Below are 20,612 nucleotides of genomic sequence, written 5' to 3' on the forward strand. Positions count from 1 at the left end.
CCTCTATCGCGCCTCAGTGCGCTCGACATTGGACTATGGAAGCATAGTCTACTCCTCTGCTCAGCCATCTATTCTTCGGCGTCTCGACTCAATCCACCACCGTGGATTACGTTTAGTGTCTGGAGCTTTTTACACCAGCCCTGTGGACAGCCTTTATGCTGAGACTGCTGAACCTCCGCTGTCCAATCGGCGAGCAGTCCTTCTGAGTCGTTATGCTAGCCATCTGTCTTCCATGCCTGCTAATCCAGCCCATGACATTTTTTCGACGCCTCCTTTGATGTAGGGTATGCAGGCCGCCCCTCCTCCCTACTACCACCGGGAGTCCGCTTCCATCAACTGCTCCATTCTCTTTCCTTCCGCTTTCCTAAAACCTTCTTGACAACTTGGGGTACAGCACCGCCTTGGCTCCGTCCCCGGATCTGCCTGCTCCGTGACCTTTGTCAGTTTGCCAAGGATGGTACCCCTTCACTTGTTTATCGTCGGGCATTTTCCGCTCTGTGTGCACAAATGAAGGAAGCCACATTTATTTACACTGATGGCTCAAAAACATCGTTTGGTGTAGGGAGTGCCTATATTGTTGGCGACACCCCAAATCAGTTTCGGCTTCCCGATCAGTGTTCGGTTTATACTGCGGAGCTTTACGCTGTTCTCCAGGCTGTCCACTACATCCGCCGCCATCAGCGGATACACTGTGTTATCTGTTCAGATTCTTTCAGCTCTCTCCTCAGTCTCCAAGCTCTTTACCTGGTCCACCGGATTCAGGACTGTCTGCGCTTGCTCCACCTGGGGGGCGTCTCGGTGACGTTCCTCTGGCTCCCGGGACACGTTGGTATCTGGGGAAATGAGGCGGCCGATATAGCGGTCAAGGCTGCAGTCTCTCTTCTTCGGCCAGCTATTCAATCGATTCCCTTCGCCGATCTACGGAGCATTTTATGACGTCGTGTTGTTCTTTTATGGCACGCACATTGGTCGACACTTCCCCATAATAAATTGCGGGACGTGAAAGCTCTTCCCTGTGCTTGGACCTCTTCTTCCCGAACGCGTCGTCGGGACGAGGTAATTTTAACTAGACTCCGGATAGGGCACTGTCTTTTTAGCCATCGACATCTTTTAAGCGGCGATCCTCCCCCACTCTGTCCCCACTGCTCTCAGCTGTGGACGGTAAGACGCCTTTTAATTGAGTGCCCCTATTTTACTCCGTTACGCGCCCGTCTACAGCTGTCGCCTGATGTATCGTCAATTTTAGCAGAGGACACGCGCTCGGCCGATCGCGTTCTCGAGTTTATTAGTGCCAGTGAAATGACGTCAGTCATTTGAAGCCTTTTTTTTTTTTTTTGTGGGGACAACCAACCTCTTTCTGTAGTGGATTTTTAAGCCTTCCTTCTGCTTTTAGTTTCTCCAATTTTTTGAGTTTCGTTCCCATTGCTGCTGTTTTCCATTTTCGGTTTTTTACTGTTTCCTAAGTCACGGACCGGGCGCTAATGACCATAGCAGTTTTGCGCCCTAAAACAAAACACACACACACACACACACACACACACACACACACACACACACATATATATATATATATATATATATATATATATATATATATATATATATATATCGTAAAAAGCAGAGGACCTATTACGCTGCCCTAGGGCACACCTGAAGTTAATCTTGTTTCTGTTGAAGTTAACCCGTTCAGGATGACATATTACTCCCTGTCTGTTAGAAAACTTTCTAGCCAACTGAATATGTCATTGCATAGACCGGAAACGCGCACCTTTTGTAGCAGGCGACAGTGTGAAACTGAGTCGAACGTCTTTCGAAAGTCGAGAAATATGGCATCAACCTGGGAGCCGGTATCTAGAGCCTGTTGTATATTATGCACAAAGAGGGCCAGCTGTGTCTCGCATGACCGCTGTTTCCTAAAACCATGCTGGTTTCTGTAGATGAGCTTCTCCGAGTCTAGAAAGGTCATTATGTCTGAACACAAAATATGTTCCATGATTCTACAATGAATCAATGTCAGTGAAATTGGCTGGTAATTATGTGCATCTGATTTTCTACCCTTTTTATAGATTGCTATGATCTGGGTGTCCTTCTAGTCTCATGGAACTTTCCGCCGTTCCAATGATCTCTGATAGATGACGGATAAGAGTGGTGCTTTATTTGTAGCATAGTCAACATGAAATCTGACGGGGATACCGTCTGGGCCAGATGCCTTTCTGGCATCTAAGGATCTTAACTGTTTTACAATCCCAGATACACTAAACACTATGTCGGCCATTCTTTAGTTTGTTCAATAATTGAAAGGGGGAATGGTGCTGCAGTCCTCTATCATAAACGAGTTTTTGAAAGCTAGGTTTAGAATTTCTGCCTTCTGTTTATTATCATCAGTTACATTACCCGTACTGTCAGTAAGAGAAGGTATTGAATTATTTGTAGCGTTCATAGATTTTACGTACGACCAAAAGTTTTTGGGGTTATTTTTAGAATCTGCATATAAAATATTGCTTTCAAATTCGTTAAGAGTCTCTCATTTTCCTTCTGACATCTGCTTTCATTTTGCATAATTTCTGTTTGTCAGTGGGGCAGTGACTATGTTTAAAATGACTGTGCAAAATTCTCTTCTTTCTCAGCAACTTCCGATATGTTTGTTGTACCAAGGTGAATCCTTTCCCTCCCCTATACTTTCACTAGGCACATACTTCTCTAGCACATGGTGGACAATACCTTTAAATTCCGACCAAAGATGCTCAATATCTTTGTGTCCCGCGGTGAATGCTTGGAGCTGACTATGAAGATATTCATTAATGACACTTTTATTTGCTTTCCCAAACAAGAAAACTCCTTTTCCACCAACAGAGAAGCCACAACGACATTATGGTCGCTAATATCTTCTTCTAGATTAACTTCCTCAAAAAGATCAGGTCTGTTTGTCGCCAAGATATCTAATATATTCACATCTCAAGTTGGTTTTCTAACCAATTGTTCAAGGTTATATGTTGAGAGTGCTCCTAGAATAACATCAGTGTCATGAACTGGTAATTTTTTGGGCCAGCAGTTTGTTTCCCATGGGGAGGAACCTAATCTAAAAAAACCCATGTTCATGCCACAAGTACTGTGCTACCCATCTAGCTGCTTCTTGTGTGTAGTGCACCCCTGATCTACCAAGGGGTGTCCTACAACCTTCCACTCCATAGCGTAGGTCCAAGAATCTACAACCATTTTCGTCACAGAGTCGACGTAGCATCTGGTTTAGATTCTCCACTAGACTCCAAACCAGAGGTTCCTGGTCCACCCTGGGTATGATGGTGCAGATCGTCAGTTTGGCTTCCACTCCTCAAGAGGTGGAGGCCACCTTCATCAATTTAGCCATCCGTCGGAAGGACCAAAGGATTTCCTCGGAACCCCGACGACAGGCATCGTCGGTGCCAACATGCGCAACAGTCTGCAGCTGGCTGCACCCCGCATGCTCGATAGCTGCCGGAAGAGTCTCTACCACATCCTGGACAAGGCCCCCCGGCAAGCACACCGAGTGAACATTGGACTTCTTCCCCACCCTAGCCACTATGTTCTTGAGGGGCTCCATGACCCGCTTAACATTGGAGCTCCCAATAACTAACAAACCCCTACCCCCATGTGCCTGTCCGGACCTTGCTGAAGGAGCAGCCACTATCCTGGCAGAAGGTGCAGTCTGATCCGGCTCAGCCTCCCCCCCCCCCCCCCCCCCCCCAGCATCAGATAGCACACTGAATCTATTAGCAAAGTGCATGGGATTTGGCATGAGCCTGCTTCTCCCATGCAGCCTTCGCCTTGAGGCTCCATACCTCAACACAGTCTGCCACCCACACTGAGGTGAGAATGGGCCAGCCGGATCAGTCGCACCTGAGGTTGGCTCAGTGACGGAGAGCTGTGACATCCCCCCTGCACATCTAGTACAGCAGAGCCTGCCCCAGGCACCCCATCCACACCGCACCTCAAGGTGGCACTCTGGAGCTTGTTGACTGTGGCCAACAAAGCTTCCAGCTGCGTTTGGACTTCGGCCAACTCCTCCTGCATCCGCACACAACAGACACAGTCAAGGCATTAAACTGCATTTCTGGTATTAGAGAAACGGATCAGAATGAGATGGAGCAAGAATTATTACTACCTAACAATGAAATGTGTGGTCAAAATGACTACACTGCATCAGACCTTGTGAGGCATGGGCGCAGTGATATGATTGAGAAGTTCCTGAAAGACTTGTCGCCACACCTCAAAGAACACACTCCAGATTTTGAACGGTTGTCCACACTGCTGAACTACTTACAGTATTTGTGACAATATTATCCAGTACCCTCAGTCTACAGCAGAACAAGGATCCTTGTGCATTCAAGAACAGTTTCAAGTGGAGTAATTATTAATTCCTGCCCTCATTAACAATATTCAGCAAGAATATTACAATGTTTCGTGCACCCTCTCTCTCTCTCTCTCTCTCTCTCTCTCTCTCTCTCTCTCTCTCTCTCTCTCTCTCTCTCTCTCTCTCCCTCCCCCCCTCTCCCTCCCTCCCCTCCCCCCTCCTCTCACCATTCACTGTGTTCCATGGTTTCTGGGGGCCTGTGTGAATAGAGGCCACTTTCAAAAAATTAATTGAAGCCAGTTTGGGTTGATGTTATCTGCATCATGTTGCTGTTCGTAATTCTACTTGCCATTGTATTGCATTCTTATGGTTATAGAAATAGGCTGGAGTTGGAAATAATGATGGTATTGCATTGTTATCTTGCCCAGATTTTCATATGATGTTTGAAAGCAAGTCTATTGTTGTGAACTTAAAATTACAGTTTTGAGATATTAAAGTGTCAATTATGGCACTACACTACGACCTGCGTCCACCACTCACTCATCTTGTTGTAGAACCTTGTAGACATCATTGTTGAGAAACAAACCTTTCTAACTTTTCTCATATCAAAAAGAATACAAGTGCCAAACATTTAGCCTAGGCAACTTTGACACTTGAGAAACACCCACTTTGTCACACATCTAATGCTTTAAGTGGAAGAATGGAATTTTACAACTTTGTATACTTTAAGTGTGAATACCACTTGTGAAGTGATGCCTTACAGGAAGTACAAACTGCTATTTGAATCCACAGTAAAAGCACATTCTGATACTGTTAGTAACTGTTGATTTTATTGTGAACATTTGTTTAAGTGATTTTAAGTGAACCAAGAAATCAGTATGTAAACTTTTCAAATGAAAGTTCTGTCATTTGACTGTATTGTTTGTTTTTCTACTGTATAATCATTCATTTGGCCTTTGACTATTTACAAGTACCACAATTTTGAGCGTCATCAGACTTCCATAAATGAATTCACTGTTGAAGTATATTAAACTTGATTATATAATGCATGTCTTACAGCCTAAAAATGTTAACATATTCATGATGTGTGTGGCAGAAATAAAACAAATTGTGACATAATGAATAAGTGTGCCATAAATTGGTCACCAAAAATAGTTGTTACAACTTTTTTTGGTGAACTTGTGGCATTGTTATTCAATGTATGTTACACGATTGTTTTATTTCTGCCAGACACTTTGTGATATGCTCTCTTTTTTATGTTGTTACACTCGCATTATATAACCAAGTTTAATATATTTTGACGATGACTTTTTTAATAGAAATCTGATCATGTCCAACACTGTGGTACTTGAAAATGACCAGAGGCTGAAATCATGATTGTACACTAGAATAAACACTCTACATAGTCAAACAGCAGAACTTTCATTTAAAAAGTACCAATTGAATGTGGCCCCAATCTGTGTTAAAATTATCAGTTTGTAAACTGTGCCATATAATTGATTGAATTTATATTTTACTATAGTTGTTCATGTAATTTTCTTTCAGGTTGCAGTATTGTTATATATTGCACACATCATGATTCACTGGATGTGGAAACGAAAAATTGACCCAGACAATTCTGCCATTCCTTATTTGACAGCATTAGGTGATCTACTGGGCATCAGTCTTCTTGCTATTGCATTTGAATTTCTGTATCTTGTTGGTGATCAAGATAATGATATCAATGATTAAGTTACTGTAAGAACTAAACGTGGGGTGCTTTTGTTTTTATGAGTACTCAGATGTGTTACTTTTCTTTAATTTTGGCCAGAAATGTGTGACATTTTGGAACATTAGCGTTAACTATGGAATTCCAGGAAGTTGTACATTAACTGTCAGCACTGTGTTAGAGTTAATGTTATCCATTTTTAAAATTTTCCATATTCACAATCCTATATTTTTTTTTACTTGGTCTCCAGGCCTGTATATTTTTCACATATTTATTTTTCTGTAGCTAAAATTTTATCGTATCTTACTTGTCTTTCTGGAAATGTGTTCCATACAGTGTATTTCGGATCTTCAAATGGTTCTTCTTTGGTTTTCTTTTTTTTAAATTTTATTGTGAAGAAAAAGCTGAAGTCTGATGACAAGAATGTTGTTCAAGAACTTAACTTATCTAAAAGTTACTGTAGGAAATTTCGTAACATTTATTGGATTTACCAGTTTCTGTATGGAATATCATATTCTGCCCCTGAATACTAATTTTAAGAGATATATGATGTTTGCATATCACAGTCTTCTCTTGTGACTATTTTAAATGTATTTATATGGAATGATTGTTGACTGAAGTAAAGGAATTTACTGTTTGTGTTGTGAAGCCGAATGGTTCCTGAATAATATTTGATTGCAGAAAGCTGTGTGGTTGTGACAAATGGAGCCAAACCTTTTTGTGTCATATTGTTTTAAAAAGTAATTGTCCATCTACTTACATGGGGTCTTCTTCAGCTGTTAACTGGTTTAATGCTAAATTGAAAATCTTTGCATAGTATTTATTTATTCTCTGTATATTCTACTTGTTGAGCTAGTGAAATTTGCCAACTCACACTTATTATGGCCAATGTGGGATTTTATGATTTACAGTAGAATCTAAGAGGGGTGCAGAATTTTAAAAATACTGAATCAGAAGAAGTAATTGTCATTATATGAAATAAGTTGTATCTATGGTATGAGTATCGTGTACAATAACTGTTGACATACAATCTTTTTATTTTAAAAGCCTGAACATATTAGCCAAACTGGTGCATTCAGTGATTGTTGTGTTTGGTGGTTTTATACATTCATTTACTTGTAGACCTTAATCTTTTTGTGAATTCAGAAGTGCAGTCAAACGTTAAGACTGGGTACTGAATGTGGCGGGCCACATCCACTATTCTGTTCTTCAGGTGAGCACTGCCATCTACCATCTCGAGTAGTTATAAGTTTTAAGATTAAATATGTGTGTTAATTAGGTAAATTTAACATTATTATATAGTGTTTCTTTGGGATGTAAATGTCAGTTAAGAACTGAGTAGTATGTGATCTTCAGATTCATGTTTCGTAGAACACTTCAAAGCAAAACTGTAAGTAGTCTCTATGGAAATTTTACTCCAGTGAAGCATAGTGTCTGCAGCAGATTGTCAGTGTGGTTTGTTTCCCAAAACAATCACAGCAAATCACTTCTACATTTTGAGGTGTTTGTTAGTTGATTACATTTTCTTTGCCCTTTCCCTGCCCTTTTTTCCATAGTCCATCCATTACTTCACTTTCTTGTAAGTCATTGGACTTCCAGGCAACTGAAAGTCTTGGTGCTGTATGCAGGCAGTCAACATACAAATTTTGTAACATGCTAGAATGATTACCTTAGACTGTTAAGGTTTAACCTTTCTATAATAATTAGTCATATTAACATTGATGTAAATATTAGAATCCATGAATGGTTTGGCAAACACACAAAAAATAATTAACAATGAGTCTTTGTCAGATGAAGATTTAAAAAAAGGTAACCTACATTCTTGCTTGGAAATGCATTCTGCTCTCTGCAAGATATTTTTTCGTATGGAGTTTGACTTTGAAACATGACAGTATAACAATTTTCATGTTACATCGTTGGAAGAAGCAGCTACAAACTCTGTTTTAAAAGGGGAAAAAAGCTATTTGCTAGTAAAAGTAATGTGCAGTGTCCAGTGTCACAGTATAGAAGTTGTTCAGGAACAAAATATTACTGGTCATTAGTAAACCATCTGTGTTTCTAACAAATTTCCTCTCAGTGATGCTGTTTAACCATCACATTTACACTATACCATAATAACATTAGCTCAGAACTCTGTGTCACAAGGTTCATGTTCCTGTTGTATAAACTCAGTTTTAAAAAAAGAGGCTAAACTTTTATATTGTTGTGTGCCAAGTTCACTTATGGTCAGTCCATGAGGCATCCTCAAATAGCTTAATGGGAAGAGCAGTCCCACAAAGGCAGGGTCCCAGTTTGGCATAAATATTGAATAGTTGTATCTCTATACAGTTTCAGCTAACAGTCAAGTCCATTAGAATAGATAATCCCTTTGCCATTTATGGATTTCCCCAGTTACTAATTGTTTGGTAAACCTGATTATGAATCTTCTGATCTAAGTCATTCAAATGCAAGGCGAAGTCTGAATACAGGTATCAGCATGTGACTCTTGTATCTAACAGTGTTTTGTATTTTTGGCATATATGTGCCATTGTGCCCCGAATTTCCCCTATCCCCCCACTACCCCCTTCTCTCTCTCTCTCTCTCTCTCTCTCTCTCTCTCTCTCTCTCTCTCTTGGCTATTGCAGAAGGTCATCGAATGTAGCTTTACTGTACACAGTTTCTGGAAATAGTTGTAGTGGTTTGATACATGTCATTAAATTATGTAGAATTATTAAGTAGTTAGAAGGCAGGTGAAAGAATTGTTGTATTCTGATCCTCCCTCCTGCTAGAGAGAATTGATTCACATTTAAGCGGTCTTCTTCCTCAGCCATGTGTGAACATAAGATCCTGTGCAAAAATCGCAAGCCACACTATGCAAGGGAAATTCTGTTGCACAAATGAATATGGATCAGTCATTACAAATACATAATCCAAAAATGAAGTTTGCAAGTCTCATTTACAAATAATATTGATGATGATGATAACAAGTAAAAAACAAAGTTGTGGAAGATATTTCAATGCAATTGTTGCACTTGGGCTGAAGCTGGAATTAAAAATTAAAACACAGGAAATCTGGTTGTGTGAGGGACGTATACATGATTGAGGAGAAACTGCAGACTGAATCATTATTGTAGTTATCCTTTTGCAGGAAGAACTAGTTTTGAAAATCATTTTTGGGTAGCAACTACATGGACAAAACACCGGCGTGACATGGATGTATATAAATAATAATATGAGGAGATACTTGTGACAGCAATAATGGAGAATTTTTAGACAGACTGATACAGGCTAAATTGGTTAAGGTAATAGGGTGTGCATGGCTGGAGACAGAAGTGTTTAGTTAAGTGGAGTTGTGAAAGTCAACCATGTATTGCAAGGAAAGACATCATAAGAGTTACAATGTGCATTTATTTTCGGGAATTGACAAATATTAGAGCTTGAACATTGCTTATTGTAATGATATTCAGGTATTTCTTTCGTTTTGATAGTGTAGGTCTTGTTGATAGAAAGTCTGAAGTTTTCATGCATGTGATATTTATTTCTGGGAATGGCTTCAGGAAATAAATGAGTTGAAATTTTATTTAGTGAAAGTTTTCCAAACTGCGTGTGTAGCAGTTGGCTGAGACATTGTCAGTGTCATAAACAGATGATGTAGACAATATTTCGATTAAAATAACTTTGTGACTGAAGTTTCACTGAGTTGAGTAGTAGGTGGTAGCAGCCAGCTAGTCATAGTTTTTTCTCAGGCACTACATTCTCACTGTTTTGTAGGTACATGCAGAGCCTTGTGAGGCATGACTTGTATTCAAGTTGTATCTGATTATAGTTTCAGCACTTCTTCCTTGTCTCTACTGTTCTTTTAAGTCATCTTTGCTTGAGATGTGTTTCATCTCTACCACGATTTAAACCTCCCTTTAGGATTTATAGATATTAGTTACCAGCATAAAGTAAGCTATCTTAAAGTATAATGAACATAATGTAAAAACGGTGAGAAATTAGTCCTTGTGGCAATTTTTTTTTTTGTTTTTTGTTGGCGAAATCTTGCACCAGTCTTGGATATGTTAACTCATTTTGAATTGCCCCCATTTCCAAATTAAAAGTAATTCAGCACTTCTATAAGACTGGACTATTTGTTCTTGAAATGAAAGTATTTTGTATGCTATGCTTTCATTATTGGCTTGGAAGATTTGGAAGATGGGTTCTCTAGTGTGTGTGTGGGGGGGGGGGGGGGGGGGGGGGGGGGGAGAGAAGTAAGTGTAACTATCTGTTGCAGAGATTTATGAACTACAGTATTTTAATTTTGCCTTTAGATAGTTGCACAAAGAACTCTGTTTTCAGAGGTTAGTTCCTGGTCCACACAGGATCTTATTCACTTACCCCAGTTCACATGTCCCTTTATTTGTACCATTTTTATGTGATGGATGATAATGCGTACTATCACTTTGATCCATGAATGCATGAAAAGAATGGGAACCTGGCTTTGAAGAAACAGTGGGACACCTTCCCCCCTTCTCCCTACCATCGATCAAAGGGATTTTAGGTTTTGACTAACACAGTTTTTGCAATCTTTGTATATCAGTCACACGTTTCTGGACCTGTAATAAGCTAATGAACTTGTAGTTTCTTTTGTTTCAAGAAACTGAAAATCACTGAATACGGTTTTATAAATATTTTATGGAATTTTTTTGTCAAGCAAGATCATATGTTTAAAAACTTGAAAAAGTTGGCCTCCCTTTTTGTTGGTAAATTGCTCAGAACATAGAAACAGTTGTTGTTTTTAAATAGCTGGAAACTAAATGCATTTTTATAATATATTTTCTGTTTTTCTAAGTATTATATTGTATGAGAGATAAGGTACTTCTTGTCATAACCATCTTGTTATAAATGTGTTGTGATGATACTTTACCAGTGCTTTAATGTCAGCTTTGATAATTCTGTTAAGCAGTGTTATTCAGCATGCTGGCATGAATTTTATATGTGCTTGTGCAGTTGCAAATTTTAGTGTGATATATATTTATACATGAGTGAGCAGTGATTTTTTTTATGCTAGGCTCATTATAGTTGAATATCTATACATAGACTGTAGAATTTGTAGCTACAGCTGAATAACATTTTGCTGTTCAAAGTGTAATGTATAAATATAAATTTGTGTGTATGTTCAATAATAAGAGTTCAGGCGACCACTTTAGCATAAACATTCAAATGTGATTTTAGATCTGGTTTTTCACTATGAAAGGTATTGGCACTTGATTTCGATTTGAGAGACTGATTTCCACACTGATTTATCATCCACTTGCAATAAGTTACCTTGCATTTCTCAATGTTTGCTGCCATTATGGATTTGATAACTGCTGTTTGTCCAGTTTTATTCTACAGGAAACAATGACAGATACAAAATGTATGCTTCTGTGCCACAGATTAAAAATTTTACCTACCAATAGATTGTGCGGAAAAACAAAATTCACTGAGAAAGGTTGCTTCCAGTAACTTCATATGTGAACACTTTTTTGGATCATTCCTGTTGTGTTTTCGGAATATAAATTTTTGGCACTCTGAGAGGGAGTTGCATCCGTTATGTTACCTGGAGGAAAAACACACACATACACTGTGCTGCAGCTTATAGATCACAGTTTAGCAAGAGGTGCATGTGTGTTACGGTTGTTTTTATGGATGATGTGCCTTCCATTTGAAGATGACTGATGCACCTGCTATAATAAAGTGGTTAAATATATTTTTTCAAGTTATATTTTCTCCTGAAGACAAACAGCAAGTCACAAAAAACAGTGTCAGATTTATCTTAATAAGAAGTTCTTTAACGATCTGAAAATGGAATAGTGTAGTCATTGCCTTAATGTAACATTTAAGATATTACTGCTATAGTGTGCTAACTCAATGTAGACCATATTCCTGCTGAAAAGGTTATTACATTAATGTCATGTGTATCATGGAGTTCTGTTTGTCCTCCTGTGACAAATTATGTGAATTTCTATTGAAATGTAGTTAAAAATTATAAACAGGAGATGAGCCAAAGACACACTTGAAAGGAAGAAACACTTGAATTATAGCATTTATTCTCTAGTCTCTGTTGTAGGTAACTCCCTATTTACGAAGTATCTGAACATCAGCTGCATTTCCCCCCCCCCCCCTCTGCCCCCCCCTCTCATCTCGTCTTACCTATCACATATTTTGAATGTGATTGTACACTGTTAAATGTAAATTAAATTTGAAATAATTTTAACATTATGATATTGTTGATTGGTACTTCCTTTTAAACATTAACTACACTAGTCTTTCTTAAAATTGTTAGGGGATATTATTTTCTGAAAATTTCTAATTTGAAACTACATTGATATAATTTATCATCTTGCATTAATCAGAATGCATCAGATACTTTTGGTACGCAGGAAGTTGGGCTGATGTTTTTACCTTGTGATACGGAGTTCTTTTTTGATGTTAGTTATCATTCCTCTTAATTTGCAGGTGGAGAATTGTACTATTCTTATCACGTATTTATCGTGCCCATTACTAGCTGTATGCAAAGTCATTTAATTATGCATACTGAAGCTCAGTTATGAAGACAGTATTACTAGAGCTTTAATGACATTGTGTGAATCATGACAATTTTGTTTGTATTGTATATCAAGCAGGAGCTGTCAGTTGTTGAAAGGAAATAATTTTTTAAAAGTGTTTTTGCAAGATAAACTTGTCTTACTGCGTAAATCATTTCAGTTGTCTTCTTTCTCCCTGCCCCCCCCCCCCCCCACCACCTTGTTTCCATTTCTCTTAGCATGTCTTAACTTATTAGTGTAAAATTAAGCTTTATCACATTGATTTAATCTCATTTTGCTGTATTGTAGGTGTACTAAAATACTTGGCTGTGACAGAACAATTTTTAATAATAAGTATATTAGCACCTGTATTGTTACATGTGTTCCTTATGATGAAAATGAGTACTCATTAATAAACTGGATGAAAATTGTGAAACTGAAGGCCTTACAGCATAGTTCTTGTAGACTTAAGAGAAATTATAGATTCAGCCTATTTTGATGTCATGTAATTTAAAAAAAAACTTTTAAAGGAATATGTGAAGCTTAGTACAAATCCAAAATTTAAATGGATCTGCACTGAGTTGCAGGTGAATATAATTCATACTTGTTAAATGTGATCAGACAAGAAAGTTTATGATGTTGTTGTTGTTGTTTGTAAAGACACACATCCACAATGCATTCATATTACAAATTTGATTGTGGAGAGAGTTACTTAGAAGTCTGTGTGGATTTGGTGTGCAGATATTTGATTTTTTTTTTATACATTTGCAGTAATTGAACAACCTAAATATTGATTTCACCAAGAATTATTTAAGCAAATGGTTTAAAGAACCTTATTGGTTTTGTATGTCATTCAGTTATGCTTTACATATTACAGTTCTTTGCCTTCAATATTTTTTTAAACATCATTCAGTTTGTACTGAGCAGTTGTGAATGGCCAGAATAATAACTTTTTTAGAATATTTCATTATCTGTTTTATTTGGAACCCTACTACATAACTTGTAAAAGAAACGTTATTGATATTATTCATGAAATGCACTATGGTGAACCCCTGTGACTGCCACATTTGATGAAGATAATTGAACAACAAACTGAGCATCAAGGAAGTTACTACTCACTTGACCACAATGCGAATGACACTACAGGTTTAAATCTTGAACTAAAATCTGCTCAATTGTGTAGATGCCATGAACTCTTTGACGAAGTATGCTTATGCCGACACAAAATATACATGCGTGCATGCGCATGTAAAATATATGTCAAGTTTATCATAATATAGGTAGAGCCTGTTTGCAGCGAGTTGTGTGCAATAATAGTGATAGCTCTTGGATTGTTACATCAGCTTTTCATACTTCTTAATAAAGATCTATCCTGCAAGCTTCGCACAAAACACTAAATATTTAATCATTAGGATGCTGACGCTTTGTCAAGTGAAAAAATATCAGTGCAAATAAATGAAAACCCCTCTCTCTTACATAGATGCAGAGGACCATCACACAGCATCATCAGTTTTATGAATAACAGAAAAGGAGAATAATATACTGTTTTTCCTGGAGCTGAAATAAAGGTAGTAATTTGCTCAGAGATCACTAATATGAAAACATTATCTTGAATAAAAATATATATGTGTGAGTGGAATTCTAAAAAGTAGTTCTCTTTTTTCTTTCTTGTGTAAAATAAGACATGCTGCTAAGGTTTTAGCACACGTGTCATTGACAACACCTATAGTTAACCCTTACACGAGCTTTGGGGGATGTACTTCCCACTAAATGTATGTCTGTACAGTGTTTAAGGGAATGTGTGTTACCACTTCTGTACACTCCTGGCATCTAGTGGCAGTCCACTGCACCAGCTGTAGTTTGTTTGTTATGAAATATAGCCTCCAGACATGTGGGAATCATATATCCCACCAAACAATGGTGTTTGAATGGTTATTGGGAAGTATGCCTACCACCATAGTAGTTGCTGGTTGGGACTTGGGAAGTAAACTTACTAAAAAATTAATCTGTCATTTGTGGTCCTTAGGAAGCACAGTTAGCACCAACTTACGGGTATCCTGAAGCTTTTGTAAATATGTCTTACCACCTCTGTATATGCCTGACATCTTGTGGTAGTACACTGCACCAGGTGTATGAAAACTGCTACAACAATCAGTTTCTGTTTGTCATGGGATCATTACTGTTGTCGGAACACATTGCTTCACTTCTGCAATATACATTATTGTGATCTGTATCAGCTCATGTCTTTGTGTGACAAAGTTTCAAGGACTGTTTTCACAATGTGGTAAGTAAACTTTAATATTGGTAACAAATATCTTTTTAAATGAAGTAAAAGAAAACAAAATAAAAACAGAAAACAACTGTTCATTTTTTTTGTGTGTAAAGCAGCACATAACAGCTCACAAAAGGGTTGTGGGAAATCCATTATCACCACAGTTTTAATACCTTATAAAGGTGCCATGGTGACATGTACCACCATAGTTTTTGGTCCTAAATCACAAAAATAAAATTATCAAAAAATATAGTGAGTGGCTCATGATTTTAATAGGGTAGCAAAAAATTATCTTTGCTGAGCTGCTGCTGCAAAAAAAATATATATATATATATATATATATATATATACACCCACGAGGGTTAAGCAACTGAGGCAGGCCACACGAAATATATTCAGAATGAGTTAATAACCTAGTGAGGCATAGTGTACACTTACTTGTAGTGGACAGTGGGACAAATTTTCTGATGTGCACAAATAATTTGTAATGTGTATATCTGCCAAATGATGACAGACTTCATGTTTTTTTAGTGAAACTATACACTTTTTGTTGCATAGGAAAGAGCTTTCACAGAGGGCTTCAGTGACAATGTGATCAAATAGCAATATAGCTGCACTGCAAACCAGTGTCCTGTCAGGAGACAAGGACCGTTAAGTGTCTGTCCTACAGTCTAAGATGTAAGCAAATACCTAACTTGGGCAGAGTTTGTGTGTTTATTATTATGACTATCGTATAAAATGTTTCTCTTCATCATCAATATGGGCTATAAAGTAATTGTGAACAGGCAGTACTGCACAGTGAAGTTATCATAGCACGTGCCTGTGTTGTATGTCATTCCATGTTTTCGGAACTCAGTGGTGTTTTCTTATATACTTCTTGTTTTTATTTTCCCTGCACTTGAAAATCTAGTTGTTAAGCATGGTGAGCTTGCAGACCACTGTGCTTTTTTCAGATAGACATCATTTGGAGAAATGTAACTGATTTAGTCATTGCCACAGTGTGAAATGGAGAATGTTCTATTCATGTAATACTCATTTGGATGAGCCTGCTCGCACATTTGAGCTGCCTTGCAGTGCCAAATTTTGTGTTACATTTGTTTGCATTTCTGTCAACATTTTGTCACATTTTACTGTTCATTTTCAATAATGTTTTTAAAGACGGATAGTGATAGCTTGATACAATCAGGATGCCTTACAGCATACATCTACACAAATGCTTTAATGGTTTTGTGATTTTTGCTATCAATGAAAATGATATACACTTTTTGGTGTCATATAATTGTGAAGGTATAGGTGCATACACACAGTGCATTTTTTGTCTTCAGTTTTGTGCAAGTGTAATTTCATGGAAATGAAGGCCATGTGTAAAATGCATTGCTACTCACCTTCGGTAGAAATCTGTGTGCTTTTTAGCAGATGGCTGGCAGCTCGGGGCATCTGTGTTTTATTGTGTCGTGTGTTGAGGATATGTTGTGAAGTGATTTATGTGCAGTAATGTCTGTCAACTCCAAAGGAAGCACATTTAAGTTTATAGATGATTGCAAAGAAAAGCGTTATGGAATGCCACTTCTGAAGGAAGATTATTTAAATAAATATTTGAGACATTTTGCCCTTAGTGTTGATGAAAAGTCTTTGGTCACACAACTGTAAAGAATAAGATACCATATGTTTTGAAGTAGAAAAACAGAGAAGAAAAGGCTAGAACTTTATGGCAAATGTGTATGAAAACTGTGGATGAATATTCACGCTATGGTGACTTGAAAGCACAACAGCCGAGTAGTCTGAAATCTGAACAGAAGTAGTGATGGGATATGTATAGCTTCTCAACAGACTACCAGAAATAGAAATGAAGTGCACTGATGATGCAAAAAATACAAAATTGGAAAACACAATATCTGGTGTCTATGAAATCCCCAAATTTGTGGAGTCCAAGGATGTTATCTACATATCATCTTACATGATTAAATTTGTGCAAACAAATAAAATATGTATGGTGCTTTGAAAGTTAATTAACCTTCACAACTGCAAATCTCCTGTATGTTTTTCTCTGTTTCAGGAATAAACACTGAAATGCTTTGTTTTGAAATGTCGAGTAACTAATTCAAATAAGTTACTAGTTAACGATTTTTTATTGCTGCAATTTTCCAATCAGAAAATTTGGAATCTAGCTGTGACCACCTCCTGAAATTCGCAAAGACTTAACAATTTCTTTACCTACAGTCACTTTTGCATTTTTTATTTATTTGTAATTATTATTATTATTATTATTATTATTATTATTTGTTGCCTTTTCATCCCACTAAACACAACACAAGCTCCCAAGCAAAGAAGGGGATTCATAGCAAACTGTGTATGCAATGGGGCAACATGAGAATGCCCATGCATTATTTCCTCAATTTTTTGTGCATGCCTTTTATTTCTGTGCTTTTGCGATTGTGCATGACGAAAGAGGCATCATGTAGACATACCTCAAGAATAGCTTCAAAAGGAGCGAGTTGTCATACCACTGTTACAGTACTGAGAGGTATCCAAGTTAGTGCTAGCTTAAATTGGTATAGTAGGGCAGGTGCTTGTGGAACCCCTTCTCCTGATGTTGCAACAGTGGTTTGCAGCACAGTTACCTTATTACTGTTTGATCAAGTTCCACACATTTTATGTCTTTGAAGTCATTTTTGAAGGCCATTTCAATTGCCATGGAAAGAATGCATCATTCTATCTAAAAAAAAAAAAAAAAAAAAAAAGTCATAATTTTGCAGTTATAATTGTTAAAAATAGCTTGTGCATGTCAGAAAATTCATCACATTCCACTGTAACTTAGTGAAGACAGCACCTTGATATCTTTACTCATTTTGCATATATTTGTGGTGGCCTGTCTTAACTGCATTACCCTGACTTGAGCATTCTGTAGGTCACACTGACATAGAGGTTCTCATTATTATGGTTTTCATTGAGGTAAATTTACATTTTTCTCCTTTAATCTGATATTTTACAACAGGGGTAGTCAACCTTGTATACCTACCATCCACTTTTGTATCTCTGTTTTAAAATTTTGTAATTATCCACCAGTTCCACAGCAATGGTGATTTGTAAAGTGTGGAAGTAAGTTTCCAATATAAAATTTATAAAACAGAGAAAGTATATAATAATAATAATAATAATAATAATTACTTACCAAATACTTTGTTAAATCTTTATGAAAACCTAGTGAAAATGGTTTTTAAAAGCCCTTCTGCCCAATATGAAAGCTGGAACATCTCTTATGGGTGGAGATTGACTGCCACTGCACTACAGGGAACCGTCTTGTGTTACGTCCTATGTTTCAAATTTCTTAACTCAAATTGCAGATGGTGTACCTTCAGATTCCTCATCAATCCAACACATTGGTTTAGTATGTGACTTATTTATGTAATACATACATTAACAAGGAATAGTTTCAAAATGGTACTAAATTACACAAACACATTAGCCAGTCACATTAAAGTGACCACTTGTCAAAAGTCTAAATAACCACCTTTTGCAGCACGGTCCATTGTGAGACATGTAGGAAGAGTGTCAGTGAGGTTCTGGTAGGTACCAACAGGGATGTGGAAACATGTCAACTCCAGTCCCATTGTATGGCATCATTTGCCATACCCACACACTGCTATCAGATTGCCACATTATGTACTGTGATTCATCATTCCACATTTTTTTTTTTTTTTCACCGAGAAAGGCGTCATTTGATATTTACTGGTGTGATGTATGGCTTATGAGCAGCCGCTCGACCATGAAATCAAAGTTTTCTCACCTCTCGCGTGACTGTCATAGTACTTGCAGTGGATCCTGATGCAGTTTGGAATTCCTGTGTGATGGTCTGGATAGATGTCTGCCTATTACACATTACGACTCTTTTCAACCATCGGCGGTCTCTGTCAGTCAACAGACGAGGTCGGCCTGTACGCTTTTGTGCTGTATGTTCCCTTCACGTTTCCACTTCACTACCACTTCAGAAAAAGTGGACCTAGGAATGTATAGGAGTGTTGAAATCTCGCATACAAATGTATGACACAAGTGACACCCAATCACCTGACCACGTTCGAAGTCCACGAGTTCTGCAGAGTGCCCCATTCTGCTCTCTCATGATGTCTACTAAGGTCACTGATATGGAGTACCTGGCAGTAGGTGGCAGCACAATTCACATAATATGAAAAACGTATGTTTTTGGGGGTATCCAGATACTTTTGATCACATAGTGTATTTCAGTAAAAATTACATTTTTTACGTAGAGATTTAAGAACAAAATCCAAATACCATTTTAACAATACAATTATGGAAGAAACTGTAATAGACTAGTGTAATAATGACACATACATGAACATTAAATAAAGTCACAAGCAGGTAGTTTTTACTACTACTACTACTACTACTACTACTACGCTCTGAGAAACCTCTTTCTCAGCACTTCCCATGAGTTTTGTTTTTATAGTTCGTAGCACTCTTAGCTTTTCTCTAATCCCTTTGTTCTCCCTTTTGAGGACTTCTCAGCTGTCCTTTTCTCTCCCTCTGTTTCACTGTACCTTCCATGCACATTTTGGAATCTGTGTATTAAATAGTTCGTGATATTTATAGATCAACACACCAGCAACCTCGACTGGATCGTGAACAGCTATGAGGAAGGCTTCAGTCAAATTTTTGACCAGAATGGAGGTGTCAGGGAAACCTCTTCCAAGGCTGGTAAAGCCATATGAGAGACTGCAAGCAATCTTCATAAATCTCTTCACATTTTCATGTCCTATCTTGACCCCAATGACCATCATCCAGAACCAATTAATGCAACCACTGTCTCCATCAAATTCTTTGAGGGTTTCCTTTACTGACCTGATGTCTACTAGACTTCACAACTCATGAGCAACTACGTCAGCCTCATGACCACCAAAATAATTTGAAATAGTGAGATGTGTTATGCTATCTGTGACTGTCTCTTCTCATGGTCAACGGTAATTGCCACTTGTGGGACTGAACATGTAATGGCCCTTTGTAAAGAAATAAGCCAGGGATTATTTATCCAGAATTTTGGAAACCATACCCTTCATAAATGTAAGGAACTCATTTCGGTATGCCAAGATATCACTGATATGTCACATTGACCCAGAGCTTTTTTGGTCCTTACCTAATGTCCAATTTCTAAGGCTGCAACTGATTTTCTTCTCATTCAGCTTTTTCTTTTTTTTTAAGCTATTCTGTTTCTACAAACTTCTGGTTGAACAGATTTTCTTGGATTATAGGCTGGAAAGGGAGCATCTGACTGAAATTTAATCAGAAACATCTCAACGACAAGAAGGCACGGCCTCAAGAAAGGTGAGATGAACTATCAGCAAATTGCCCCTCAAAGACTCTTAGCAATTTTGGTAGTGACTTTAGGTTTTGGTTTTACCTACTTCTGTTCCGTCTTTACTCTTTCTACTTCCTTTACATATTTTAAACAGTCGTTAATATTTGCTGATCCCAGACTGACACCATTTTATTTTCCACCCGCCAAACTGTGCAAAACTTCTGTGGGTAAACAGAGGTACTTGTAGTATCATTGAAATCAGCTTGGTGGGAGGGAATGGTTTTAAATAGATTACAAAGCTCTCAGAAACTGAACATGAAACCAATGCTAGCACAACATGTCTTAAAGTAAACATGCACTATATGTAAGCCACATGTCTTAAAGTCAAAAAGCATGGGACCCTCTGGATTACCCTTGACTTTGTGTTGACTTTTCAGCTCTCTTAGGAAAGCTTTATTAACATC

At 37.7% G+C, this 20,612-nt stretch overlaps 1 protein-coding gene across 1 annotated transcript in view; it reads left to right on the forward strand.

Annotated features, from left to right (window-relative positions):
* The window catches only part of LOC124722103 (solute carrier family 41 member 1-like), a 166,082-nt gene extending 159,783 nt beyond the window's left edge, over nt 1-6,299 (forward strand). Inside the window, exon 9 of the mRNA XM_047247301.1 lies at nt 5,876-6,299. Within this exon, the coding sequence (XP_047103257.1) occupies nt 5,876-6,061 (186 nt within the window). The 3' untranslated portion in view covers nt 6,062-6,299. The remainder of the gene's footprint in view (nt 1-5,875) is intronic.
* The last annotated feature ends 14,313 nt before the right edge of the window (nt 6,300-20,612 follow it).

The sequence above is a fragment of the Schistocerca piceifrons genome, chromosome X, assembly GCF_021461385.2.
Source record: "Schistocerca piceifrons isolate TAMUIC-IGC-003096 chromosome X, iqSchPice1.1, whole genome shotgun sequence".
NCBI lineage: Eukaryota > Metazoa > Arthropoda > Insecta > Orthoptera > Acrididae > Schistocerca > Schistocerca piceifrons.